We start from the raw sequence: 11,480 nt of genomic DNA on the forward strand, positions 1-11,480 counted from the left end.
CCCAGGAGCGTGGCACGTTGCCTGTGGGGGCGTGACGCCCAGCATGGTGGGGGGAGTATGCGGCATGTGTCCAGGGTGCGGCCGCAATGGTACCCCCTCCCCGATGGTGCGCCCCACTGTTCCTCCACCAGTGTCCCCACCCCAAGTCGGTGGTGGAGGGGCTGGTAGTTGTAACTACTTCTTGAAGCGGGACATACGCTCTGCACATGCCCTGGGGCACCTCTGCTGGGCGGTGTTGCATCTGGGCTCAGGGATCTGTCCTTGGTCCAAATAAATCCTGCGGGCACCCGCCTGCCCGCCCTTCTTCCCCGCCCTTCTTCCCCGCTTCCTGACCCTCTGGACCCCCCCATTGAAAGAGACAGAAGCCAGGGTCCTTTTGCTTTTTGCTCCTTTTCAGAAGACACCTGAGTGGTCCTGCAAGGGGGGAGGAGCCACACCCCAGCCCCCCATCCTCCTCTGGGGGCATCTGCCCCTTCACCTCAATGGGGGAGAATAGCAGCGGGTGAGACCCCCTTTATGGGTGGGAGGGAAGAGCTCCCCTCCTTTTCCGCTGCTGCTGCTGCTTCCAAGCCTTTTGCTGATGCGTCCGGATGAGGCAGCGGAGAGAAGGCCAAGGCATTCGGACATCTTGGGTGGCCCAACAAGGACTCTGCTGGGTTTCCGTGTCCTCCTCTCCTGCAGACACCTGTGAACAATGACCTCCTGGTTAGCCTTCCCCGAGTCACTAGGGGCTAGAACCCTGCCTGGTTTAGTTCATAAAACCATAGGCTCAGATTGGGATGGGACCCCGAGGCTCCCAGCCCCCAGCAATTCATTTGTATCACAAAATTTAAACACTGCTTGAATGTAAAACAAACACACACACACACACCCCTCAAAGCGGCTTACGAAAAAGGATAAAACAATATTGTCAGTAAGCGCAACTCTTCAATAGACTTGCAGGATGAATCCAGCAATAAACTAAAAACAGATGAAGAAACACGTCCACATTCCACAGGCCTGGTTAGAAATGTTTTTAGCAGGTGCCAGGAAAAACACAGTTGAAGGTGCCTTCTTGATATCACTAGGCAGGGAGTTCCAAAGTGCTGCCACACAAAATGATGTGAGTTCTTACCAATGAGAAACGGGTATTATGTGTCCCCCGTGGGAGCTCCAGTTCCATCTGAAGGCAGCCCTGTTTAGGGAAGTTTTTAATGTTTAATGCTGTATTGTGTTTTTAATTTTCGGTTGGGAGCTGCCCAGAGTGGCTGGGGAAACCCAGCCAAATGGGCAGGGTATAAATAAATTTCTTCTTCTTCTTCTTCTTCTTCCCCCCAATCAATGGGGTCAAGTGGGGCCAGGCCACCTCGCAGAGAAACTGGTCCCAAGTTTTTCTGGGCTTTATTGTACAGTGGAATCTCAGTTTTCAAGCGTCTCTGAAGCCAAACGTTTCAGTTTTCGAATGCCGAAAACCTGAAAGTAAGTAATTGCTCCATTTACAAATGTGCCTCAGAAGTTGAACGGCTTCCGCTGCGTGTTTATTCAGTTTTCACCATTGAAATTGACACTCTCCCTTTGCACCTCAGTTTTCAAATGTTTTGGAAGCTGAACAGCCTTCCAGAACAGAGTACGTTCGAAAACCGAGGTTCCACTGTATAGCATAGCAATATACTAATACTAATGATACTGATAATACAATGTGTATACAGTGGTAGCTCCAGTTGCAAACAGGATCTGTTCCGGAGTCCTGTTTGCAACGTGAAAAGCCTGCAACCTGAAGCGCCATATCTGTGCATGTGCGCGGTGTGTTTTGCCGCTTGTGTGCATGCGCGAGTGGCGAAACCCGGAAGTAACCCTCTCTGGTACCTCCGGGTCGCTGCGGGATGCAACCTGAAAAAACGTAACATGAAGCGGACGTAACATGAGGTGTGACTGTAATACTATTATAGATTTAAGATGGGGAGCCCCCCCCCCAAAAAAACCCCTTAGAAATGAATAAATGCTAGGATCAAAGCACAAGCTACAGGGTGATTCCTGTGGCTGAGCTTTGGCCATCAAGGAACACTAAAGAGCAAGTGAGGGACATTAACAATGCAAGAGAGTTTGTGCCCTGAGGTGTGGACAGAGATGGGGTCTGAAAGGCTGTCAGGGTAACTGAGTGCTGAAGGTGACAGCAAAAGGGGGTCAGGCAGAAAGGGTTGCTGGGAAGAAGAAGAAGAAGAAGAAGAAGAAGAAGAAGAAGAAGAAGAAGAAGAGGAGGAGGAAGAAGAGGAGGAGGAGGAGGAGGAGGAGCTGATACCCATAAACGCTGCTCTGCTTTGGGGAACAAGCTGTAAGATCTGGACTCCCTCCTTGCAGACTGAAGGTGTAAATAGGTGAATAAACCATGTATCTTAAAGCCACGACAGTCTGCGCTGCATCTTCTGTTCCTCCAGAGGAACACAGACCCCAGGTGGGTGCCTGGGACCCCAAGGGCTTTGCCACTGCTTGGCAGAGAGCGGAGCAGACACCTGACTTTTGTTAACAATACTAATACAGTGGTACCTCTGGTTACGTACTTAATTTGATCCGGAGGTCCGTTCTTAACCTGAAACTGTTCTTAACCTGAAGCACCACTTTAGCTAATGGGGCCTCCCGCTGCTGCCGGGCAATTTGTGTTCCCATTCTGAAGCAAAGTTCTTAACCTGAGGTACTATTTCTGGGTTAGTGGAGTCTGTAACCTGAAGCGTCTGTAACCTGAAGCGTATGTAACCTGAGGTACCACTGTAGTAACACCTTGAACATGGCCCAGTAGCAAATCAGGAACCAGTTCGGATCTCGGATCTCTGTTCACTGGCGGAGGAAGGGAGGGTGCAGACCGCCCCAGGTGTCATCCCTGAGGGGGGGTGACCTCACTGCCCCACCCCCTGGCTCCGCCTCTGTCTCTGTTGACACACAGTGGGTGGTCCTGTAGGCTTTGGGTGGCAGAGAGACCTCCAGGGGAGTCCTGCAAGAGGGAGGCGGAAGTGGATCTGGGAGCCAAAAACTTCACCCCCCTGGAGGTGCCACAGTGGGGTCCGGGGTCTATGCTGGTGGCTGAGTCTCTCGGGTGTGAGGAGGGGCCCACAGCTCTCTGCCCTCCCATCTCTGCCGGGCCCCCGCCTCTTCCACCCCCAACCCTGGCAAGGCGACTGCCCCCCTTCTTCTCACCTGCCCGAGGCCTAGAACTCCCAGAGGCACTCGCAGGTCACCTCCTCGCTGTCGGCCAACAGGCAGCCCTCCCGGTCCGCACGCAGGAAGTATCCGTTGGGTCCCAGCACCGCCAGGAGGTTGTTCCCTCGGATCTCGACGCAGAAATTCAAGGCAAACTTCCCCCAGGGGCTGAAGGTCCCCTCCGAAGTCAGGCACCAAAAGCTCTTGCCGCGGCCTGGGAAGCGAAACGGCGGCGGAAAAGTGGTGGGCGTCCAACAAAGACGGACATTGGGAGATTCAGGACAGGTGAAAGAAATGGCCTTTTCGCACAATGCAGACTGTGGAACTCCCTGCCACGGGAGGCAACTATGGCCACCAATTGGGATGGCTCGAGAACAGAATTAGAGGAACTCACAGGGGAGAGGGCTATCAATGGCTAGTGAAGGTAAAGGACCCCTGGATGGTTAAGTCCAGTCAAAGGTGACTATGGGATTGTGGAGCTCATCTCGCTTTCAGGCCGAGGGAGCCGGTGTTTGTCCACAGACAGTTTTCCGGGTCATGTGGCCAGCAGGACTAAACCGCTTCTGGCGCAACGGGACACCGTGACAGAAACCAGAGCACACGGAAATGCCATTTACCTTCCTGCCACAGCAGTATCTATTTATCTACTTGCACTGGTGTGCTTTCGAACTGCTAGGTTGGCAGGAGCAGGGACCGAGCAATGGGAGCTCACCCTGTCATTGCGGGGATTCGAACCGCCGACCTTCTGATCGGCAAGCCCAAGAGACTCAGTGGTTTGGACCACAGCGCCACCCGTGTCCCTCAATGGCTAGTAGCCAGGATGGCTCTGCTCTGCCGCTACAGTCAGAGGCAGCAGTGCAGAGGCAGAGGCAGTAATACAGTGGAACCTCAGGTTAAATACGCTTCAGGTTACATATGCTTCAGGTTACAGACTCCGCTAATCCAGAAATAGTGCTTCAGGTTAAGAACTTTGCCTCATGATGAGAACAGAAATTGTGCTCCGGTGGCACGGCAGCAGCAGGAGGCCCCATTAACTAAAGTGGTGCTTCAGGTTAAGAACAGTTTCAGGTTAAGAACGTACCTCCGGAATGAATTAAGTACTTAACCCAAGGTACCACTGTACACTGGTACCTCTGGATACAAACGGGATCCGTTCCGGAGCCCCGTTTGCATCCAGAAGCAAATGTAACTAGCGACGGCACGTCTGCGCATGTGCGTGTCGCTTTTTGTCGCTTCTGCGCATGACATCATTTTGAGCATCTGCGCATGCGCGAGCAGCAAAACCCGGAAGTAACGCGCTCTGTTACTTCCGGGTTGTCGTGGAGCGCAACTTGAACGCGCTCAACATGAAGCATATTCAACCCGAGGTATGACTGTAGGGGTTTCTGGAAACAGCAGGAGGGGAGAGATGCCCTTGTGCTCGGATCCTGCTTGTGAGTCCCTCTCTGGAGCAACAGCATGCTGGACCAGATGGGCAACGGGCCTGACCCCCTGGCATGTCCCCCCTTCACCTACTCTGGAAGTGGTAGATGCCCTCTTTGCAGGGCAGCAGCTCGATGCAGTCGGGCTCCAGGAGGTTGCACTGCAGGGCCTCATGGCAGGAGGAGCTCCCCACGTAGCCGTAGCAGCCGCGCAGCAGCAGGAAGGAGCGGTTGGCCAGGCGCAGGCCAAACTCCTCGTGGGGCCCTGCAATGCAGCGGGGCAGGAGGTCAGCTGGGAGCTGGCAAGGAGACGGGGTCCCTGAGGCATTGGCAGACCTTTGGTCCAGACTTTTCTTGGCAGCTGGCGAGGACGGGGGCTGCTCTCCTTCCTTTGAGGTCTAGGGGTGGAGGAGAACCCCTTTTGCAAAAGAGCCAGAAGGGGTGGGATTCGTGGGATATTTAAAGTGTAGTCCAAACCAACAATTCAAGTTTGGCAAGATAGGAGTTGAAGCTCACAGAGCTTTCCTGCGTGTTTGCTAGAAAGAACTCTGCGAGAGATGCTCCCCGCACTGTGCCCTGGCAGGCAGAGGAGGGCATAGCAATATATTCTCTTACCTGCCTGGGCACACCCTTTCCCCATCTCTTTATGACATGCCAGAAAAAGGGCAACATTTGTTAAGTCGGAGCTCCAACGCTCAGGCACCGTTTTAAGGCACCTTGTAAAGTATGTCTTTACAACTGAATCGCCATTTCAAGTCCGCCTGTCTCTGTTAATCTCATTACTCTGCTGTATACTCTCCAACAAGTATTCTGAGTGAGTAAGTGATATTTTCAAGACTGTTAGTGTGATGATTGTTTTATGGGGGAATTTTGCATCCCAAAATTCATCTTTTCTATTATCTTCTTCATAAAGGCCCATGAAATATTATCAAAGGCCTTTTCAGTATCTATAAATGTTAAAGCAGCTTATTTCTCATTTCTGACCTCCAGATATTCTATCACATCTGTTATATTTCTTATATTATTCCCGCCCCACCTCCCCCAGCCAGAGACCCGCCTTGTTCCAGGGAGTGGCTCATCCTCTCCCCCCTCCCCCTTCTCCTCACCTGGCTGCATGGCTCTGGCGACCACCAGCCCAACAGGGAGGGTGCCCAGGTAGCGGCCGTTGAGCGCCCTCAGGAAGATTTTCCCATAATGCCACAGGATGCTGAAATGGGTCTCAGGTTCTTTGCTACAGCCATCGGCCATCACACTCTGGAACTCCCTCTGGGGAGAGAAGACCAGGTCAGCGGGGGTGAGGAGAGAAAACCAGCCACTCTGCCCCATGGGAATGAAAGTCCCCATCCCCTGATATAGCAGGTGGTAATGCTCTTTGGGACAATAGCAATGTGGCCCCTCCACCATTTGGCTATGGGGCTGGGAACTCCACCTCCTGGCCCTCACAGGGACCCTGGACCCAGCCTTTGGGGGGTGGAGGAGCCCCTAACTTACCTGTGCCAGGTACTTGTGGTTGATGTCTTTCAGCTGCACGGTTTGGGCATCGGGACTGACATGAAAGAGGAACGTGGACATGGGGGTTGCCTTTTTGGAGCCTGCGTAGACCTCCGAGTCTGAGGGGAGAGAAGAGCAGCTCAGCAGGTGCAGCACGGGGAGCTGCTGCCTTGCACTGAGTCGGCTTCATCTAGCTCAGGACACTGGCTGGCAGCATTGTCTCTTCAGGATTTTGTGGGATGTAATCCACTGGAGCAGTCAAGTACAACATTCCTTGTTTCCCTAGTGTCCTGTGGAACGCCCTCCCATCAGATGTCAAGGAAATAAACAACTACATGACTTTTAGAAGACCTCTGAAGGCAGCCCTGTTTAGGGAAGTTTTTAACGTTTGATGTTTTATCATGTTTTTAATATTCTGCAGAAGCTTCCAGGTTCAGTCCCCACGGACAGCATCACCAGGAACGACAGGGACAGACCATGCCTGAAACCCTGGAGATCCACGGCTGCCAGCCAGGGTTGACAATATTGAGCTAGATGGAACCAGAGAACTGTGGAAGGGACCTCCAGGGGTCATCAAGCACACCCTCCCAAATCTGAGCTGAATCACCCCTGACATGAGTCAAAGAGGCCCTGGGCCCCCGGCCTGGCCCCTGCTGCTCCCCCCGGGGTTTACTTGCCGCAGAGGATGCCCATGTACTTCTTGGCCCTGGTTCTCAGGCTGACCCACTGCGGGCACCTCTTGATGACGAACCACTCCTCGTTGTCTTCGGGGCAGTCTCCGAGGCACAGGAGCCCCCGGCTGCCCTGCGGGTACAGGATGTGCCCCTCCCTGTCGGTCAGGAAGGCCAGGCAGCCGGGCCTCAGGTTCAGGTGGAAGGCCGTCTCGGCCGAGGGCTTCTTGGCCAGCTTCTCCAGCCGGGAGACGAACTTGTGGTTGGACGTCTCCAGGTGGCAGACGCCGCAGCGCAGCCTCAGGACGAAGCCGCACTCCTCGCAGTAAGGCACCGGCGTGTCCACCCAGACGCGGTTCAGCTCGGGGTCGGTCCGCGCGTACAGCCGGCTGCTGGGGTTGAAGAGGACCACGTGCGCGTGCATGGCCAGCTGGGGCATCCACATGTGGCGCCGCGTCAGCTCTCTGCAGACGCAGAAGACGTCCTCCCCGTCCGACTCCAGGAACTTCTTGCTCTCCAGGTGCTGGAGGCTCCAGGCCCCGCTGGAGTGCACCTCCAGCACAAACTGGCTCTGCCGCCCCGAGGCCGGGTGACCGCACCGGACGGTGCCATCCGCGTCCACCAGGAGGCAGCGCCCTTGGTGGCCCCTCAGCACGGCCACCGTCAGCTTCCCAGGCTTCGTGGTCACCTCCAGGTCCCAGGTCTGCAGGGGGCGAGAGGGGCAGGTCAGCAGGGATCCTGAAATATACCCGGAGTCAAGAGTGGATTTCATGCTCTTTGTTCAGCTCATAGTGGTGAGGAGGAATGAAAGTTCCCCCAGAATGTCTGCTTTATATACATTATTTACACGATGGGCCCCACGTGATTGGCTAATTCCGGGATTCACCTGTAGGCCAATCAGGTTGCAGATTCACTTCCACCTGGAGCTGGATTGGGTGGCTCCTGTGGACCAATCAGACTGCTGCATTCTGGACCCTATTGTTCTAGGACCAATCAGACTGTTTCCTTTTGGATCCTATTCAACTCAGTACATAACAGATCCCAAAGAAATGTCCCTGGGTATTTCTCTGGGCTGATTTATCATATTTCTGCGCCATTCGCACAAATCGCAAAGTGGCTTACAAGCAATAAATCACAAATATAACACAAATCATACAGAACAATTAACAAATCATCGGCAAAACAATCGATGAAACGCTATTAACAAAGCAACTAAAGAAATAAGCTAAACAGCACCGTTTCAACAGAAGTCAGAAATGTTACAGCACTCATCATCCATAGAACAATATTAACAACATTAACAAAATTTAGAAAGCATCTGAAGGCAGCCCTGTTTAGGGAAGCCTTTAATGTTTGATGTTCTGTTGTGCTTTTAATTCTGTTGAGAGCTGGCCAGAGTGGCTGGGGAAACCAAGCTAGATGGGCGGTGTATAAATAATAAATTATTATTAAATTATTATTATAATTATGGTCTGTGTGTGTGGTTGGGGGGCTGCACGGTCAGGGGAAAAACAACGCTGTCCGGGGTTGTAAAGACTGCGGAGAGGATAATTGGGTGCCCTCTTTCCACCTTGAATCAAATCTATGCTTCCAGGTGCCATAAGAAAGCTGCGGAGATAGCACAGGATAGTGCGCACTCCGGAAAGGATCTCTTTCAGCTTCTGCCTTCTGGAAGAAGATACAGGGTTATAAAGACCAGGACTAGAGCCTGAGAAACAGTTTCTATCCAAATGCGATTTTGGTTTTTAAACACAGTGTAAGGCAGTCTTTCCTGCCCACCTAGCAGTTCGAAAGCACATCAAAAGTGCAGGTAGATAAATAGGTACCGCTCTGGCGGGAAGGTAAACGGCATTTCCGTGCGCTGCTCTGGTTTGCCAGAAGCGGCTTAGTCCTGCTGGCCACATGACCCGGAAGCTGTACGCCGGCTCCCTCAGCCAATAAAGCGAGATGAGCGCCGCAACCCCAGAGTCGGTCACAACTGGACCTAATGGTCAGGGGTCCCTATACCTTTACTAAGGTAGTCTTTATGTGAGTATATTGTATTCAGTTATGGGGTATCAGAGGTTTTTAGGGGCTAACCAGGCTGGGATAGCTGGCTTGTGGGTTTTTGAATGTCTGATGTAGATTTTTTCAATTTCATTGTTCTGTATGGGACAATGACCATAAAGATTATCGTATTGTATAAAACAGCAACTAAAAAGGAAACTAAGCACTGTTTTTTGATGGTATTAACATAGATAAGATAGATAGTCAGAAGAACCGGTCATATATGACCTTGGCAGCATAGATAGCCATTAGCAGGGGTGTCTGTCCAAACTTTTTTCAAAGAGGGCCAGATGTGATGAAGTGAACATGTGTTGGGAGCCGGCCAAAGTTGTTGACCTTTTTTTCTGGATTGAAGTTGTTGAACTTTATAAAGGATTTTACACCCAGGAAATAAACTGCCACAGGGGCCAGATTAAACCAACCGGATTAGCCCCCCAAAACGGACTTTGGACATGCCTGACCATTGCAATTCAGTGGAAAACAGCCCCAAATCTGACACTGGCTGATAGCACTCATTCTGGAACAGAACTCAAATAGAGAAAATTAAGCCTCATTTGAGGCTTCCGGGGGGATACCTGTTTCTTCCCCAGTGAGTTTCCCAAGACGCTGACGCCGTCGCCATAGCATTCCCCAGTGAGATACCCGCCTGTCCAGTTGACCAACCCAATCTGCATGGCTACGCAGGAGGGGCGGAGCTACCGAGGGCATCAGCAACAGGCCGGCCCCCGCTTTGGACCTTGCACTGCCCACCGACTGGCCGGCTGGGCCATGGGAGAGGCTTCTGAGGGCGCTGGGGAGGGGGGAGGAAGAGAGGAAGAGGTTCTTCTCCCTGCGGGAGACGCCGGCCCAGGATTCCAAGGGGAGAAGCTCCATGGCAAGTCTGGCCTTTGTGACCTCAGAAAGGATGGAGGGGTCTTGGTGGACCACAGGCTGAACACGAGCCAACAGTGTGATGCAGCAGCAAAAAAGGCTAAAGCTATTCTAGGTTGCATCCACAGATAGTGTCCAGGTCAAGAGAAGTCATAGTTGTTGGGAAACTGTGTACGTGCAGCTACTCACACAGAGTCAATTAAGGTTTGGCAGACAGCCAGAAGGCAATCTGAAGGAGTAAGTCTGCCTGGTGATAACAGAGGCATGGAGACAGCTCCCTGACTGGTCAAGCTCTCTGAAGGGAGTGATAATTAATGGCCTACTAACTGGAATGTGTTAGTTCAGAGTTCAGTGTTCAGTTGCTCTGTGTCAGTGTAGGAGTTGTGAGTCGTGTCAGAGAGAGCTAGCAAAAGATCCGTGTTCTGTTCCTGTAAATAGTCCACTGTATATAATAAACACCTAACTAAGAACGCTGATCGCCAAAGAATTGATGCTTTTGAATTCTGGTGCTGGAGCAGATTCTTGAGAGTCCCATGGACCGTAAGAAGATCAAACCTCTCCATTCTGAAGGAAATCAGCCCTGAGTGCTCACTGGAAGGACAGATCCTGAAGCTGAGGCTCCAAGACTTTGGCCACCTCATGAGAAGAGAAGACTCCCTGGAAAAGACCCTGATGTTGGGAAAGATGGAGGGCACAAGGAGAAGGGGACGACAGAGGGCGAGATGGTGGGACAGTGTTCTCGAAGCTACCAGCATGAGTTTGACCAAACCGTGGGAGGCAGTGGAGGACAGGAGTGCCTGGCGTGCTCTGGTCCATGGGGTCACGAAGAGTCGGACAAGACTAAACAACTAAACAACAAAACAAGTTTCTGGTTCCTGCTTCGTCTATCCTGTCTGCAGCCAAGTTGCCAATTGCTTCCGTGGATTCTGCGTTTACTCTGCTAGGTCTGGCTAAGGTCCTGCAACTAGTCAGAACGTTGCGAAACACCAACAGGTTTTGCCAATAATAGTCCCGCTCTCTTCTGTCTTGGTCAGACCACACTGGGAATACTGTGTCCAGTTCTGGGTGCAACAATTTAAAAAGGATGTTGACAATGCCAAGGGGTGTGTGTGTCTTGTCATCTGGGCAGCCCACTTCTTCGCTGCAAATGTCAATCAAGATGCCTGACGATCCCTGGCCTGACTGAAACATCCTTTTGAAAAGGTGGATACCTTGGCTCCAGAATCCATTGTCACAGACCTGTTTCATTCACACAGAGATACCTGCTCTTTTTTAAAAAAAATATTTTTTTTATTAAGAATTTCAACATAACAATTTATCAAAAACATATCATCCTCATTCCCCCCCTATTTTTCCCTCCCCAAACCAGAACGCCCCCCCCCCGCCTCCCCCCCCCAACTCCTCTCTCTGGTTTTTCAGCACATGTTAATCTCTGCATATTATAAAATTGTAAAGAGCCTTAATTTATCTATCTATATGTTACCAATAATAAATTTGTGTATGTTTATTCAAAGATACCTGCTCTTTTTTGACAGGTCTGCTGGGATAGTTATTGATAGTTTGGGGGTCTCTGGAAGAATTTCCGGCTACGTGCCAAGACTTCAGGAATGAGATTATCGCCTCTCTCTTATTGTCCACTCCGGGTCGCCCAGCCATCGCCCCAGTGTCCTTTCTCTTGGCAGATCAGGATGAGCAGGGGACAGCAAAGGTGGCAAGGTTTTTAGCTGGGGCAGTCAGGATAAGACCCACTATTTGACTACTGATTCCAAACCCTAAAAGGAATTTTATATAATTGACTTTTTATTTCTGT

At 51.7% G+C, this 11,480-nt stretch overlaps 1 protein-coding gene across 5 annotated transcripts; it reads right to left on the bottom strand.

The window, feature by feature from the left end:
* Positions 1-371: 371 nt before the first annotated feature.
* On the bottom strand, positions 372-9,688 carry FSCN3 (fascin actin-bundling protein 3). Of its 5 annotated transcripts, XR_013991015.1 has the most exons (8): positions 9,376-9,688; positions 6,761-7,492; positions 6,084-6,202; positions 5,699-5,858; positions 4,687-4,857; positions 3,169-3,385; positions 1,115-1,174; positions 497-685 (listed from the first exon to the last, which is right to left on the bottom strand). XR_013991015.1 is itself a non-coding variant. In XM_081023003.1 (7 exons), the coding sequence occupies exons 1-6, from the start codon at positions 9,671-9,673 to the stop codon at positions 3,180-3,182; spliced, it is 1,686 nt and encodes a 561-aa protein (XP_080879129.1). In that variant the 5' UTR covers positions 9,674-9,688; the 3' UTR covers positions 497-685; positions 3,169-3,179. The 5 variants fall into 5 exon arrangements, 4 of the variants coding, with proteins under 4 accessions (XP_080879130.1, XP_080879131.1, XP_080879129.1 ...); XM_081023003.1 differs by lacking the exon at positions 1,115-1,174; XM_081023006.1 differs by lacking the exon at positions 1,115-1,174 and having other exon boundaries at positions 6,761-7,457; positions 9,376-9,621.
* Between the last annotated feature and the right edge of the window lie 1,792 nt (positions 9,689-11,480).

The sequence above is a fragment of the Podarcis pityusensis genome (genome assembly GCF_964106645.2).
Source record: "Podarcis pityusensis genome assembly, chromosome: 10".
Classification (NCBI taxonomy): domain Eukaryota; kingdom Metazoa; phylum Chordata; class Lepidosauria; order Squamata; family Lacertidae; genus Podarcis; species Podarcis pityusensis.